General features: G+C 40.4%; 1 protein-coding gene across 2 annotated transcripts in view; it reads left to right on the forward strand.

Annotated features, from left to right (window-relative positions):
* SIK2 (salt inducible kinase 2) overlaps positions 1–16,964 on the forward strand; it is a 125,390-nt gene that overhangs the window by 75,101 nt on the left and 33,325 nt on the right. For both annotated transcript variants that reach the window (XM_024570821.3, XM_045204055.2), the window contains exon 4: positions 5,927–6,088. In XM_024570821.3, coding sequence (XP_024426589.1) covers positions 5,927–6,088 — 162 coding nt within the window. The remainder of the gene's footprint in view (positions 1–5,926; positions 6,089–16,964) is intronic.

Below are 16,964 nucleotides of genomic sequence, written 5' to 3' on the forward strand. Positions count from 1 at the left end.
TTTTCCCTTTCAGAATTATGAATGGCTACTGTAAAGGCAAAGGGAAGTGGCCTCTGTAAAGGCAAAGGGAAGATGTGATGAATTGATTATCTCTCAGTTTGTGATTATAGCAGATATAAAACAATATACTAAATGTCCACTTAAATTAAAAGGCTATAACTTGTAGAATGTAACACTGCTATGCCACAATTTGATACTGCTGTTATGGAAAGGTTCATGATAACATCTATGATAAAATCTTAAGTACTTAAGTATTTAAATACTCCACCTAAGATGTTCTGTACATAGTGGAAGCATTGTGGGGAGTTCAGAGGAAAGTGATATGATCCCTATCCTCAGAAAGCTTTAATGAAGGCATCTTTTATTTTCTAAAGCAGATTGTGTTAGAACTAGGGCCATGTATGTATCCAGACAGGAACACATGCTGGGATATTTATGATATGGATGTGAATAATTAAAGTGTGAGGCAGTATGTTATAAGTGTCAAGGAGTTCAGAGAAGAGATTTGAAGTGATTTCTATTCGAAGTGATGAGGGGCTGTTTAAGATCAAAGTGGCATTTGAGGAGGGTTTTGAAAGGGTGGTTAGGATTTCAGGAGGAGTCTTATAAAGAAGCAGCTTGATGTAGTAAAAAAATTTTCAAAGCTACTAATTCTACATCAGCCATTCACTTACTAAATAAATGAATTCTGCCAGATTACTTACTTCCTCTGATCATCAGTTTCCTCAAATATAAAATAGGAATTAGAGGGGAGCTTTAAGTGGGTGGAGGGATAGAGCAAAAAAGAGAGAGAACTCGTGGACAGGGACAACCTTGTGGTGTGGGGGAAGGAGGATGGGTGGAGGTGGAGGACTATATGGGAATAAATAGTAATGGAAAAATACAGTAAAAAAATAACGTATAGCCCTGGCTGGTGTGGCTCAGTGGATTGAATGCTGGTCTGCGAACCAAAGGGTCACCGGTTCAATTCCTAGTCAGGACACATGCCTGGGTTGCAGGCCAGGTCCCTGGTGGGGGGTGCATGAGAGGCAACCACACATTGATGTTTATTTCCCTTTCTCCCTCCCTTCCCTTCCCTAGAAATAAATGAAGGAAATCTTTAAAATAATATACAATAAAAATAAATAAATAAATAATGGGAATTAGACTAATAGTTATAGAGGCGTTTTTAGGAAGATTGAGTCAGATACCATAATATGAACATGCTTTATAAACTGTAAAGGGCTGTACATACTTCAGTAAACTTTATAGTAGATTCGAGGATGACATGAGCCAAAGGCATGGAATATGAAAACTAGTAAAACCTCATAGCCTGGAGCAGAAAATGTGTGAAGGTGACTGTGATTATAGATTCACCTGTACACTTCCTTACTTGGGAAAATAATTAAATAGAAAAGCTGTCATGATTTACTTTGCCCTTTCCCTCAAAAGATCATTTCAAAGGCCTTATGATCTTCAGGTGAAACTTGTATGAGTTGAATATTTAGTTTTATTAAATTTATATAAACATGCAGAATTAATTTTCAGGTAAACTGATTTAATAGAGATTATAACATTGCACAAAGGTAGCTAAAGTATCTTGCAAAGTATATATATGTTTTGAGAACATTGTCTATCATAAGGGTGCTTGGTTTCGAGAACAAGTCTCCATATTCTTGGGTAGATCTTCATTACTCCATTGAATAAAAGAACAGAGTGTGGACTTCCAGCCAAGATGGAGGCATAGGGAGATACACTTTGCCTTCTCACACAACCAAAAAAGGATAACAACAAATTTTTTAAAAATAAATAAATAAATAACCAGAACTGCCAGAAAATCGAACTGTATGAAAATCCAACAACCAAGGAGTTAAAGAAGAAACATTCATCCAGACCCGTAGGAAGGGCAGAGATGGGCAGCCACAGTGCAGAAGACTTGCGGCAAGGCGGTGGCTAGTGGAGTGGGTGGTCCCACATTTGTTTGCTGATAAACTGGAAGGAACTATGGGGTAGTGAGAAAGATCGTGCAGCCCAGGGTTCCAGCTTGGGGGAAATAAAGCCTCAAAACCTGTGACTGAAAAAAACTGTGAGGGTTGAGGTGCCAGGAGAAACTCCCAGCCTCATAGGAGAGTTCCTTGGAGAGACCCACAGGGTCATAGAACATACACAAACCCACCCACCTGGGTATCTGCTCCAAAAGGGCCCAATTTGCTTGTGGGAAGCAGGGAAAAAGCCAGCTGAGAGCAGAGCAAGCGGTATTGTTCCCTCTCAGACCCGTCCCCACAAGCAGTGCCACACACAGCAAAGTGGGTTGCCCTACCCTGGCAAATACCTAAGGCTCTGTCCCTTACTATGTAGCAGGCATGCCAAAACAAAAAATAAGGCTCAAATGAAAGAACAGATCAAAACTCCAGAAAAAATACAGTTAAACAATGAAGAAATAGCCAACCTATCAGATGCAGAGTTCAAACACTGGTAATCAGGATGCTCACAAAAATGGTTGAGTATGGTTGTAAAATAGAGGAAGAAGTGAAGGCTATGCAAAGTGAAATGAAGAGAAGTGTACAGGGAACCAACAGTGAAGGGAAGGAAACCATGACACAAATCAACAATTTGGAGCAGAAGGAAGAAATAAACTTTCAACCAGAACAGAATGAAGAAACAAAAATGCAAAAAAAATGAGGAGAGGCTTAGGAACCTCAGGGACAACTTTAAACTCTCCAACATCTGAATCATAGGGGTGCCAGAAGGAGAAGAGGAAGAGCAAGAAATTGAAAACTTATTTCAAAACATAATGAAGGAGAACTTCCCTAATCTGGCAAAGGAAATAGACTTCCAGGAAGTTCAGAAAGTCCCAAAGAAGTTGAACCCAAGGAAGCCCACACCAAGGCACATCATAATTACATTACCCAAGATTAAAGATAAGGCGAGAATCTTAGAAGCAGCAAGAGAAAAAGAGACAGTTACCTATGAAGAAGTCCCCATAAAACTATCAGCTGATTTCTCACAAGAAACTTTACAGACAAGAAGGGGCTGGAGAGAAGTATTCAAAGTCATGAAAGGCAAGGACCTACATCCAAGATTACTCTATCCAGCAAAGCTATCATTTAGAATGGAAGGGCAGATAAAGTGTTTCCCAGATAAGGTCAGATTCAAGGAGTTCATCATCACTAAGCCCTTATTATATGAAATGTTAAAGGGACTTATCTAGAAAAAGAAGATGATCAAAAACGAACAGTAAAATGACAAAAGACTCACATCTATCAACAACAGAACCTAAAAAAACAAAAAACAAAAATGAACTAAGTGAACAGTGAGAACCAGAACAGATTCACAGAAATAGAGATCACATAGTGGGTTATCAGCAGGGAGGGGGAGGGAGGAGAGAGGGGGAAAAGTTACAGGGAGTAAATAGCATAAATGGTAGGTACAAAATAGACAGGGGGAGGGTAAGAATAGTATAGGAAATGGAGAAGCCAAAGACCTTATATGCATGATTCATGGACATGAACTAAGGTGGGAGAATGATGGTGGAAGGGTGAGTGTAGGGTGGAAGGGAATAAAGGGAAGAGAAAAGGGGACAACTGTAATAGCATAATCAATACAATATATTATAATTAACAACAACAAAAAAAAGAACAGAGTGTGAATTATTTAAGCTACTTCCAGGAACCATCATATCTCATGTTACAGGTGGTTTGTATAATAACTACATAAAAATGATTTTTTTAAAAAAAGAACTCTTGTGTGATGGAGTGTCAGAGAATTGATTCCTGTTCTTTGTCTTACATAAATTTTAATTTTTAAATGTGGTTAGGAATATTCAATATTCAGTACATTTCAAGAAAGAACAGAGGGAGTTCTTGGGCACAAAAGACCTTTTGAGGAGAACCAAGACGGCGGCGTAGGTAGACACACTGCGCCTCCTCGCACAACCAGAACTGACAGAGAATCGAACAGCAAGGGGGTCCAACACCAAGGAAATAGAAAATAAACATTCATCCAGACTGGTAGGAGGGGCAGAGACGGGCACCGGGGTGGAGAGGACTCTCGTGGCTGTGGCGGGACTGAGACTGGCGGAGTGTGGGACAAATGGCGCAGGCAGTCCGAGCACTAGCAGACCCTGCGGCCCCACATTCGCACAGATAAACCCAGAGGGCCGGACTCAGAGTGGCGGAGAACGGGGCAGGCAGAGCAGCGGGTAGCACCCTGCGGCACCACATTCGCACACAGATAAACCTGACGAACGTCGGGGAGCGAAGCAGACCACGCAACAGGGCTCCAGCTCGGGGAAATAAAGCCTCAAACCTCTGATTGAAAGCGCCCCTGGGGGTTAGGGCGGCAGCAGGAGAGACTCCCAGCCTCACGGGAGAGGTCGTTGGAGAGACCCACAGGGGCCTAGAATGTGCACAGGCCCACTTGCTCGGGAGCCAGCACCAGAGTGGCCCAGTTTGATTGTGGGTATCAGAGTGAAAGATTGAAAGCCGGAGGAGTGAGGCGGGCACCATTGCTCCCACTCGGCCCCTCCCCCAGGTACAGCGTCCAGCATTACCCCGCCCCGGTGAACACCTAAGGCTCCTCCCCTTAAAGTAACAGACTCGCCAAGACAAACAAACAAACAAAAAAATGGCCCAAATGACAGAACACTTCAAAGCTCCAGAAAAAATACAACTAAGTGAGGAAGAGATAGCCAGCCTATTGGATGCACAGTTCAAAACACTGGTTATCAAGATGCTCACAGACTTGGTTGAATCTGTTCGAAAAACAGATGAAAAAATGAAGCCTATGCTAAGAGAAACAAAGGAAAATGTACAGGGAACCAATAGTGATGAGAAGGAAACTGGGACTCAAATCAATGGTGTGGACCAGAAGGAAGAAACAAACTTTCAACCAGAACAGAATGAAGAAACAAAAATGCAAAAAAAATGAGGAGAGGCTTAGGAACCTCAGGGACAACTTTAAACTCTCCAACATCTGAATCATAGGGGTGCCAGAAGGAGAAGAGGAAGAACAAAAAATTGAAAACTTACTTGAACAAATAATGAAGGGGAACTTCCCTAATCTGGCAAAGGAAATAGACTTCCGGGAAGTCCAGGAAGCTCAGAGAGTCCCAAAGAAGCTGGACCCAAGGAGGAACACACCAAGGCACATCATAATTCCATTACCCAAGATTAAACGCAAGGACCTACATCCAAGATTACTGTATCCAGCAAAGCTATCACTTAGAATGGAAGGGAACATAAAGTGCTTCTCAGATAAGGTCAAGTTAAAGAAGCTCATCATCACCAAGCCCTTATTATATGAAATGTTAAAGGGAGTTACCTAAGAAAAAGAAGATCAAAAATAGGAACAGTAAAAATGACAGCAAACTCACAGTTATTAATGACCACACATAAAACAAAAACGAGAGCAAACTAGGCAAACAACTAGAACATGAGGGTTGTCAATAAGGGAGTGGGAGGGGGAAAGGGGGGGAAAGATACAGAGAATAAGTAGCATAGATGATAGGTGGAAAATAGACAGGGGGAGGGTAAGAATAGTGTAGGAAATGTAGAAGCCAAAGAACTTATAAGTATGACCCATGGACATGAACTATGGGGGGGGAATGTGGGAGGGAGGAGGGTGGGCAGGATGGAGTGGAGTGGGGGGGGAATGGGACAACTGTAATAGCATAATCAATAAATATATTTTTAAAAAAGACCTTTTGAGTTGTATTGTGAATATTATGCCACTTGCTCTTGTCTGGTCTTGGACTCTCTTTGTTTTTCTGGACTCTAGAGAAATGTGATTGGAATTACTTTTCTTAAGGCAAGGTACTTGAAAAACAGCATGTTATTTGAACAATCTTTAGTCATTATAAAAGCTTTCTGAGAAAAAAAAAGTCTGAATCCTAATAGTGGGGTCATTTTATTTTGGTAAGTATTCTAAATTCTCTCTTCTTTTACAGACTATCTTGCTAATCATGGCCGGTTAAATGAGTCTGAGGCCAGGCGCAAATTCTGGCAAATCCTGTCTGCTGTTGATTATTGTCACGGTCGGAAGATTGTGCACCGGGACCTCAAAGCTGAAAATCTCCTGCTGGATAACAACATGAATATCAAAATAGCAGGTAACTGGGATGCAGCTGGCTCTAACATGATCAGTTGTGAGCCATTTTGCTAGGTTTTTGCAGAAACAGAACTACAGGCCGAGATTTGGGAGCATATCTACTGAAGACATCAAGCTTTCTCAAAAAACAAGTGCATTTTATTCACTTCCTTAGATCTAGGTGCAATATATGGGAAATCGATTCGTTATTAATGTGCACAGTGGCAGAACTACAGCTGGTGTCTCATTTGTATCTTCGCCTGATTTGTGTCCATGTCCATTTCCGGGGCTGTGCTGTTGGAGCGGGACTGGTAGGTCTAGAGCAGCAGTGCTGGTTGCTGGCACTGTACCCTGCGCCTAATTGTGGCTGGCGGCTGCAGCAAGGTTACAGACAGGAACAGAGAAAAGGAGGAGTGTAGATTGATACAGGAAGAGCAGGTAGGCGAAGATCAGAGTATGTAGGGTCTCGAGTGCCATAAAAAAGATTTCAGAGTTTATTCCGCAGGTCATAGGGAGTCTAACTTACTGAAAATTTTAGGGTGGGGACGGGTAGAACTGGGATGACAATGAGATTTGCATATTAGAAAGATGTCTCTCTCTGAAAGCAAAGTCAGGTGGGAGATGTGGATAAGACTAAAGACAGGAAGATTAATAAGGAATCTAATGCAATAGTCCGATAAAGAAAATGTGGGTCTGAACTAGGGCAGCAGCAGTAGAGGTTCTAGGGGTTGGATGGAGAGGGGTTTATTTTGGTTAAGGTTTTGAAGAAGGTAAGGGGAATGAAACAGAAGTTTAGCAAAATTGTAGGTACTGGTGTTTTCTTCTTGGCTTAGGAAAGAGGAACAGAGAGACATCCAGATGAGAGGAGCTAACCGAGAAATTATTGCTTGGCTAGTTAGGTTGGATATTCATTGGAGAAAGTTTAGAGAGGAAACAATTCCTTGGATTATAAAATGTAAGTTAAAAGCCTCTGAGGAAAAAAGAAAGCCTCTGATTTGTTCATTTAATAGGTTTATTTCTGCACCATTTCCCATTAGTTTCTGTCCTGAGCATTTTGTAGAAAGTAAATAATTTTCGCTTACTCTGCTTTAACTTTCATTTACTTTGATTTTAGTAATTTTAAATGCCAGTGTTACAGGGAGGTAATGGATTTTCTATTCTGTAGTCTGTGATTTTTTTTTTTTAAATAATGGTATTGCCTGAATAAGACAAAGTTAAATTATTATATTCCCGTTATATATATAAAGATTTATATTGACCTGTCATTTTTGTTTTGAAAATGCAATTCACTGTATTAGTACTTCCCTAGTTTCTTATGTGTTCACTTCTTCCATTTGTGGGGTTTTTTTCCTTCCTTCTTTTGGCCTTTCCATTTGGTTTCATTCATTTCGCTCCTTTTTGCCAACCTTCTGTAATGCATGAAGGTCACTGGAATTTTTGTTTACTTCTCTTTAAAAACATCCGCTGCCCTGAAATTGCCCTCTTCAGAGAGCACTCTTGTTTTTTTTTAAGTCCTTCACTCTATAGAAAGAAAGGGAACCCCTGCTTCACCTTTACATTCATTTATCACCAAAACAAGCAATTCACAGGACAGTGCCTCAGAGGAGTGTTGGGAGTATTTTGAGGCAGAGAAAGGTTAGAGGTGTGAGTCATGTGCTTTAGGAATTCCAAAGTGCTCTGTCACTAACTTCTCAAAAGAAAATGTCCAATAGAACCAAAGAACCTTAGGAACAAAATATACTCGGTTTTGCCTGGCTATATGTCTACTATCATATGGGTAGGTAAACCCAGTATGTTGTCAGTGTCATTATGAGAGGGCTAATTTTTTGTGTGCTTTTGCTGTTTTTATTTTTGTTTTTCAGTATCTGAACTTCAAGTCCTCATTTTTATCTAGAAAACAGGTGGAATGTCTGAGACCTAAAGTTGTGCTCTCTGGCTAGGCTAGTATGACCATTAACATTTATTGAGCCTTCACTATTTTCAGAGACCCTGCTAGGTATTTGTACCATTGAATCTTCACAGCAACCCTAGGAGCTTCATCGCTCTTGCCAGTTTTTAGATGAGAAAGCTGAAATACAAAAAGATTAAATAACTTGCCAAGGTAACTCAGATAATAGGAAGCAGACCTGGAATTCAAACCTGTGTGTCTCTGACCAGTGTCTGTGTTTCTTCCTCTAAACCACGCTGTCAGGTCCAAGCATTACTGTCGGTTACCCCGCAGGGCTTATTCACTCACCAAATTTTGGGTTCCATCCTTCTGTGTTGCTACATTTGGTGTCCTTGATTTTACACCTCCCAAGTATAAACACACACACAGTGCATCTAAGCATTCAAATACCTGCTTGCCCACATTTTTTCTATCATCCTCACCACCATTTACCCAAATTTCAGTAAATGTTTATTAAGCATCTACTGTGCTCCTGAGCTAAGTCCTGGAGATGCAAATATTTCAAGACAGAACAACAGCAATGCAAAAAAGCTCAATTCTGCTCTTACCTCAAGGAATTAATCCAGAACCAGACCTTCAAATAAATAAAACACAAAAAGGTAATTGTTGTAAAGGCAGGAGAAAGACTAACTCTGCCTGGAAGAAAATGTTAGACTTCTTCTTAAGCAAGGCTAAGACTTGCTTAAGAAGACATCAGTGCAATAGGGTGAGAAGCGGTCGAGGGGGTGAGGTACGGAGAACAGCTCCAAGCAGATGTGCAAAGGCAGACAGGCCAGAAAACTCAGGATGTAGGGACACTACAGCATGGAGCCGGAGGGACGTAGGTGCCAGTGAGAAGTGCTAGGAAGACAGTCTGCACAGGTAGGCAGAGCCAGAACAGGAAGGGTTCTGTATGCCATAAAAAGCCTAGATGTGTTCTAAATTCTTTAGCTGTTAAAGAATTTCTCTGGGATATTTATTTTTATGCATAGATTTTATAACTTTGTTATGGCCCTGCTTCCCTTTAAAAACATCTTCTGATTTCAGAGGATTCTTCCTGAATTTTAAGAAATCTGAACACAACTAGGAAAGATGGGGCTACATGGAAAAATTGCAAGAACCAGAATAAAATATAAAATTATTCCCTTAAATTATACTTTATTCTACTTATGAAGATATTTTTAATTCCTAAATGAGCTGGATAAATGAACTGTTTTAGCCATCTTATATATTGAAACCGAAGAGAAGTGCAAACCAAAACTCAGTTTAAATTAAAATGTCTCTATTTAGAAAATAGAAAATGACAGTTCATTTTAATAAATACAGAAACATGGCTTTGAAATCAGCATCTAATTTATGCTCTCCCAGTGGGTGAAGACATCAGACACTGATGAGCCATGCGCTCATCCACACCTGTGTGTGCTCATTGCCTCAATCATGAGCCCTCCAGCCTTTGCAAAATACGAGAGGACATCCAGAGTAAAGGGCAGAATGCAAAGAAATACTGGCTTTCATTAGTATTAGTAATTGAAGTACTGTTTCCTCCTAGCTATTTTTGCTATGATTATTTAGGTGTAATGTTGAGAATAAACAGATAAAGGACATTTAGTTTTATTCTTTAGCTTTCCTAATCTGAGATGTTTACAATAAATACGTAGATAAGGATACCAATGTATGAATTATTTAGAGGAAGTTTGCAAAAATATCACAGTTCAAACAAGGCTTCACAAAAAGAATGTGGAGTTTGATATCAGACAGTTCAGGTGCAAATTCTGGCTGTGTGACCTTGGGCTGATTACTCAACCTCACTGAGCCTAGATTTCCATATCTGTTAGGCAGAGATTACTCTGTTCTTTGGGAACATTGTGGGGATTAGTGATAATGTTAGAGACAGTGAGGGTAGTAGGTAAGAGTGTGAGCTCTAGAGCTAGGCCATCTGGGTTTGAATCCTGGTTCTGGCACTTACTAGCTGCGTGACCTTGGACATATTACCTAATGTCTATCCTCATTTTCCTTATTTGTAAGGAGGGAATGATGGAAGTTCGTATCTCATAGTGGTTACTGGTTAATATTTGTAATATACTTGGAACAGCCACTGGTACATAGTGTTATTTAATTGTTAAATAAATTCTTACTGGAACCATATAACACTCAATTAAAGTAGTTGTTATTTGTATTCAATGTATAATTGATTCCATGTGAAACAAATCCTGAAATTTTTGATAACCCCCCTCACCATGTATATCTTTTCAATTATCAGGTCCTTAAAGTCTTGTTAATACAAATCCCACAGGAAAAGGGGAAGTTTATCATTTATATTCTAAATTATCTCTGCTTGATGCAAATTAGTTTTTTTCCTGAGGGACCTTCAGTGTCATTAGTAATGTGTAATGAGTCTCATTAATCTGACCTGTGCATCGCAAGTCCCTTGTCCTTAGCCAAAGACCAGTGCTTCCTGAGTTGACCCGTGATCTCTGAGTGGCCAGACATCCCCCAGTATTGCCTCTAACAGTCTTCCTGCTCACTAGAATACCTTGAGACAGGGTTTCTGTGTGTCAAACTCCAGTTCTGTGCCCTGGACCCAAAAAAGAGTAGGGGAGACTGAGACAGATTTCATTGGTAAAGTATTTATTAGCAGTCTTCCGTTTGTTATCCTCTTGCCACTGGTATTAGGTAAAATGTAAAAACAGTTTTGCCTCAGCAAGCACAATGAGACCTGGTCTTTATCCTTCAAGCCTACATAGCCTTAGCAGCACATTAAGCCTAGAATATGGAAGAGAGCTCATAGGGTTTTGTTTCATTTTCTTTTGTTATAGAAAAGAAACTACCTAACCCCCTACCCTACCCCATCTCTGATCCCTAACTCCATTTGGGGCCAAGTAAGATAATTTATTTGCTTCTTAGCTCACTAAACTCTCTCATTGGACAAATAGATGTCTCATACTGGTCAGCAAGATCACGTTTTATCTTAGCTGTATTGTTTTTGTGCCCTTATGTCAGGTAGCGAGGGAATGACTGGTGTTTGGAAGCCAACTGTGAAGCTGGCCTTTTCTTGCGGGTTGGCAACAAAGTCTGCATTGATGTCAGCGTTGGCTGACGGCCGTTCAGTTTGTGCAATGGGTCAGCTTCAACTCTACCACTCGCCTGTCTTTCGTTTCCTCTTAATTGTCTTCTTCACTCCTATTATAATTCAAAGGATGTGTAACTCTTCAGTGAGACTGCATATCTGAATTCTACTGGTAATTTTGGAAACAAAGATAAATTTAACCCTAAAGCCATCTGCTGCTCTGTAGGAGGATTTTTTAAATTACAAATTAAATAGTATAACACACTGCTGGAGTTTAAAACTTGCCTTGGCTGTATTCATTGCTAGAGAAATTGTTTACCTTTTCTTAGCTTGAAAGACTAGTTTTCAATGTTTTGTTTGCTTTTTTCCTTTTTATTAAATGTATTTTATTAATTATGCTATTATATTTGTCCTATTTTTTTTCTCCCCTTTTCTCCCCCTCTACCCTGTACTCCCCCTTCTACCATCATTCCCCCACCTTAGTTCATGTCCATGGATCATACATATAAGTTCTTTGGCTTCTCTATTTCCCACACTATTTTTAACCTTCCCCTGTCTATTTTGTACCTACCATTTATGCTACTTACTCCCTGTACCTTTTCCCCCTCTCTCTCCCCTCCCCCTCCCCACTGATAACCCCCCATGTGATCTCCATTTCTGTGAATCCGTTCTGGTTCTCATTGTTTGCTTAGTTCATTTTTGTTTTTGTTTTTTTAGGTTCTGTTGTTGATAGTTGTGAGTCTTTTGTCATTTTGTTCGTTTTTGATCATCTTCTTTTTTCTAGATAAGTCCCTTTAACATTTCACATAATAAGGGCTTAGTGATGATGAATTCCTTGAACCTGACCTTATCTGGGAAACACTTTATCTGCCCTTCCATTCTAAATGATAGCTTTGCTGGATAGAGTAATCTTGGATGTAGGTCCTTGCCTTTCATGACTTTGAATATTTCTTTCCAGCCCCTTCTTGCTTTTTTCCTTTTCTAAAAAATGAGTTTGACAGTTTACCTAATGACTTCTTATAACTGGTCTGTCATTTGAATAAAAATTCTGAAAGTATTTAGTAATTATTTTGCAACAATAAACAGTGACGAACTGTTTAACATATTCTATATCTTTTTCAAAGCCTCTGTCTTATTCTCTGTTTCCTGACTAATCAAACTGTGGTTTGGGGACAAGCAAAATGACCATCCCTTTGGAACTCGGTAGGAATGCAGAATTGCTCTCTGACCCGTGTGGCTCAGTTGGCTGGAGCATACACCCACAAAGCAAAAGATCACCAGTTCAATTCCCGGTCAGGGCACGTACCTGGGTTGAAGGTTCGGTCCCCAGTCAGGGCATGTGGAAGAGGCAACTGATTGATGTTTCTCTCTCACATCAGTGTTTCTCTCCCTCGCTTCCCCTCTCTCTAAAAGTAAATTATAAAAATCTTTAAAAAAAAGAAAGAAAGAAAGTAAGAAATGCAGAATCTCAAGCCGAACCCTACACCTACTGCATCAGAATCTGCATTTTAGCAGGTTCCCCAGATGGTTCGTATGCATGCTAATGTTTGATCTACTTGACTCCAACACACCACAGAATTCTTTAATATGCTTGATTCCCATCAGACAGTAAGCATTGCAAGCAGCTTATTCAGTCTGTACAAGGCCCTGTTGTTCCTAAAACTCTGGCCCTTTGCTAATGGTGTTTGAGCACTGATAATTCGTGTAATTTAATGGTGACAACTAATAATAATCGGTCTTTGTTATCAGGAAGGTACAGGTTAACCAGTCACTTTCAAAATATAACACAGAAAACATAATAGCAGTTCTAGAACTGTTTTCAAATATATTCATAGTCTGTTACTGCTTAGTTATTTAGGTAAGAGGTAATTAGAGGATTCAACTTTTGAGGCCAAGTTGATTTCCATGAGAGTCAGTCAACAGTAATTTACCTTTTTTGTGGTTAAATACTCTACCCCAAACCCTCTCTTTCATAAACATTGTAGGCCACACAGGACTCAGGTGAACGAACATGGCAATATAAAGACACCTCAGAGTTACTGTTGGAGGGAACCTTGGCGTGCATGCCTCGTGTCACAGGGACGGGAGTGCGGGTCATCTTCACGTGAAAAGGACAAGATATCTCGGTTGAACGCGTCATGCATTCTTAAAATGAATACAGATTCCTGAACTGAGTCTCGGCATGTATTTCTTGCATTTACTTCGTGTACATGCTAATTGTTCCCCTTCACTTATTAGGGTGCTGTTTCTTAGCATCAATAGTGTAAAGAAGAGAAAGTGCTCACTTGTCAAGGTCTGCTGGCAGAGGGATAAATTAGAAAATCTCTCTATTTGATGTAAAGGATTTTTCCTGGGTTTATGACAGCTTTGCTTCCTATTTAAAGTTAGATTAAATATCTCTGACTCATGGTATTCGTGGTATTCTTGGAACATCTGTGATACAGTGAAAAAGAACACCTGGCTTGGAGTTCAAAGGACTGTATTTGAATACTGGCTAAGCCACTTGGAGCTATAGATACTTGGGCAGGTCAGTTAACCACTTTGAGCTTCAGTTCCCTCCTTGGTAAGGTAAGGACCGTCATACCTCACAGGGCTGTCATTATGATTAAGTGAGATAATAAATGCAGAAATGCCAGGTGTGTAATGCTTAGCCCAGAGTAGGCATGACATAAATGTATTTGGATTTTATTAGACCATGTTGAAGGACATAATAAGTTGTCTCTAAAACTTATGATTTCAGATTGAACTTGCTTAAAATTGAGAAGCTAAGAGATTTTTTAGGAAGATTTGTCTTCTTCCTTCTATGTTCAAGAAATATTTTAAATTTGGTTGATCTGACAAATTCAAGGTGCGATATTATAACCAAACAAAAACGGAGTTTCAGCTGCCTGTCACCACAGAAGCCAAACTCACAAGGCAGATGGTGGTGCAGAAGGAAGTAGGTTTTATTCGGGTGCTGTGCAACCTGGGATAATTCCCGTTCAAAGCCTCTTTCTGCCATGGAAAAAGTCCAGCCATCCTCAGCAAGACCAAGACAAATGCCAGTGCCCAGAGTTTCTGCTCCATTTTAAAGTACAGTCCTTAGGAACCTGCAGGTGGCTGACAAGCAGTCATAGTCATCCCCATCCAGGCAGCTTAGCTTATTCCTGGCTGCTGTTCTTTCAGGCTCTGTCCTGGAGCCTGCATGTGGAGCTGGCGGGCCATGGACAATGTGGCTCCTAGGGCTACAAGTTTGCGTACTCCCAGGAGAGTGTGCTAAGCACTGGTGAGGGCATCCCAGGTTGGAGGGGTTGGGGAGAGCTCTCTCCTCAGACAGAGAGGGAGGCGCTTCCTCCTGAAGCAAAGAGGCAAGAGCAAGGTGAGAATGCAGATCACCAGCCAGAGAGTCAGGAGCCTCTATTCCCCAGCGATTATATTAGCTTGGGTGTGGGATGGGCCAGGAGCTTTCTCAAAATGACCAATCAACTTCCCAACCTTTCACACTCTTTGGGTGGCTTCTCTGATCCAGCATCGCCCCCTGTGCCATTTTGACTTCTATGGCGCATGTGCTTATCTTGCCCTGGTCCCACCCCCCAATCTGGTACCTAAGTGGGGGGAAGAGTTTTCTCTGTCTAATTATCTTGCTGGCTTTTGGCACCAGTGAGTGCCCTATCCATTGATTTTTCCAGCTCTCTGTGCTCTCAGTTTAAGAACCTCCCCGCTGCTGCCATCTTGGCCAGTGGGACGGACTCCCCAGTCTCTGGACAGACTGTCTATTGGTAACAATTTGAGGGAGAATTCAAACAGTTACTCTTACCCAAATAACAAATTACTACAGAGGAAAGAAACTTTTTTTTTATCCTTTCCCAAGGACATGCTTAGAGAAGGGGGAAGGGAAGGAGAGAGAGAGGGAGAGAAACATCAGTTGGTTGCCTCTCACACACCCCCCGAGTGGGGACCAAACCCACAACCTAGGCATGTGCCCTGACCCAGGAATCGAAGCCACGACCCTTCAGTTTACAGGATGTCCATTCCTACTTCCTCATTCCACCTGCAGGGAGCTTTCCCTAACTTTTTTCTTCCTCACTTATTTATACTTTCAAAACTTTTTCAGAGTTGCTCAATCCTGTGGGAATAGAAATAGTATTAAAATAATGCTAGACTGAAACCTGGATTGGTATGAAAAGTATCAGTATGAACTGAAGGATTTTTAAAAATACATATACATATAGTAGGTACAAAAATAAATGTAAGCATGTATGCGCGCATGAAGTAGCATTCATACATGTATTTCCTGGCTGTTTGCTCATTCCCGTTGTAATGAGCGCATGTAAGTCCTAGTCTTGGTTTCTAAATACAATTCCTCTGTTAAAAGGAACCTGGGCCCTTTTGGAAAAGTGGTTGATTTCCTGGCTGGGGCAGGAAAAATATAAAATGAACCTAGAATGTCATCTGGTGTCAAAAAATAAGGAAATACTTAAAATGAAATTTTTAAAAAGATGGGGCATGTTGAAAGGATATAGGAGCCAGCCTGAATTAGCTCCTAAAGGCCAAAGCTGGAACTATTTGAACATCAAAATAAATAACAATATAACTGGTATTGAATTACAGCCCAAGCAATAAAAGAAATATTCATGACATATTAATATGACAGTGTTATAAGTAATAAGTAAATGATTTAATAAATAAAAGGGGAAGAAGAGACAACTCTTTCCTGAAGAATTGTAATTAATAAGTGTAGAAGGAATTGGGGAAAGGAGCTCACCATTAGGACACTGCAGTAATCACTGCCGCAATCAAGATCTGCTAACGAATGCAATTTAAATAAGTCGGCGAAAGTCTAAGGGGAAACAGAATATGTATAGTCTCAATGTATTTTTCTAAAATATTGATTACAGAGGGAAAAGCAGTAACTTTATAGTGGGGCAGCCCGATAGACACCATCTTAATTAGGAGATTAAAGCTAACCCCACCAATAATTAGACATAATACCACGCACCCCCGATGATATGCCCAGGAAGAGCACCTCACCTCTGTGATGTTCTTCCAAAAATTCACAGTCTCAGTCTGATCATGAGAAAACGTCAGCCGAACGCAAACTGAGGGACAATCTACAATGTACCTGACCTGTATTACTATTCGTTGTCACGGAAGGAAAGACTGAGGAACTGTTAGAAATTGTAGAAGACATGATAACTAAATGCATTGTGAAATCCTGAACTCAAAAGGGACATTAGTAAGAGAAATTGGTGAAATCCATGGTTTGTTGATAGTATTGAATCAATGCTACTTTCCTAGTTTTGATAATTGAACTACTATAGTTATATAAAATGTTAGCATTAAGGGAAGCTGGGCAAAGGGCATAGGGAATTTTCTTTTATTGTTGTAGCTCTTCTGTAAGTCTAAAAGTATTTCAGAATTGAAAGTTAAATAATACCAAAGTGAATTCAACATTACACGACACAAATTTTGTGACAGAGAAACAGGAAACAAAATGCCTGAGGCACATAGCAGCCCTCGTTGTAGGTATTAACTTGCAGATCAGAGCATTACAGAAGAAATTAAGCTAGAAGGATGTTTCCTTCCCAGCGAGGCCAGGCTGAGCCTGGGTCTAGCAGGAAGAAGAATGCTTGTTCAAGTGATTGTTTTCATAATGCCTTCCAAAACTCAGATGAAAATGGAGTGTCTTTTATCCTCCTTGGTTGTGGTTAGGCTCTCTTCGGTGTTCGTACAGTGGTTGATAACATACACACACTCCAATGTTTAATGAAAGGATGCGCTGATTTTGGTCTGTAGGATGAGACATTAATGCATTCCATTTGAATACATGGTGGTAAGAAGCAAATCCTGCCTAGCTGTGCCATTTCATATTTCATCCCTCCTGCTCATCCTTCCTTTTTCTGTATGCTTTTAGGCAGAAAGCTG

This window comes from Desmodus rotundus, chromosome 5, assembly GCF_022682495.2.
Source record: "Desmodus rotundus isolate HL8 chromosome 5, HLdesRot8A.1, whole genome shotgun sequence".
NCBI classification, from domain to species: Eukaryota; Metazoa; Chordata; class Mammalia; order Chiroptera; family Phyllostomidae; genus Desmodus; species Desmodus rotundus.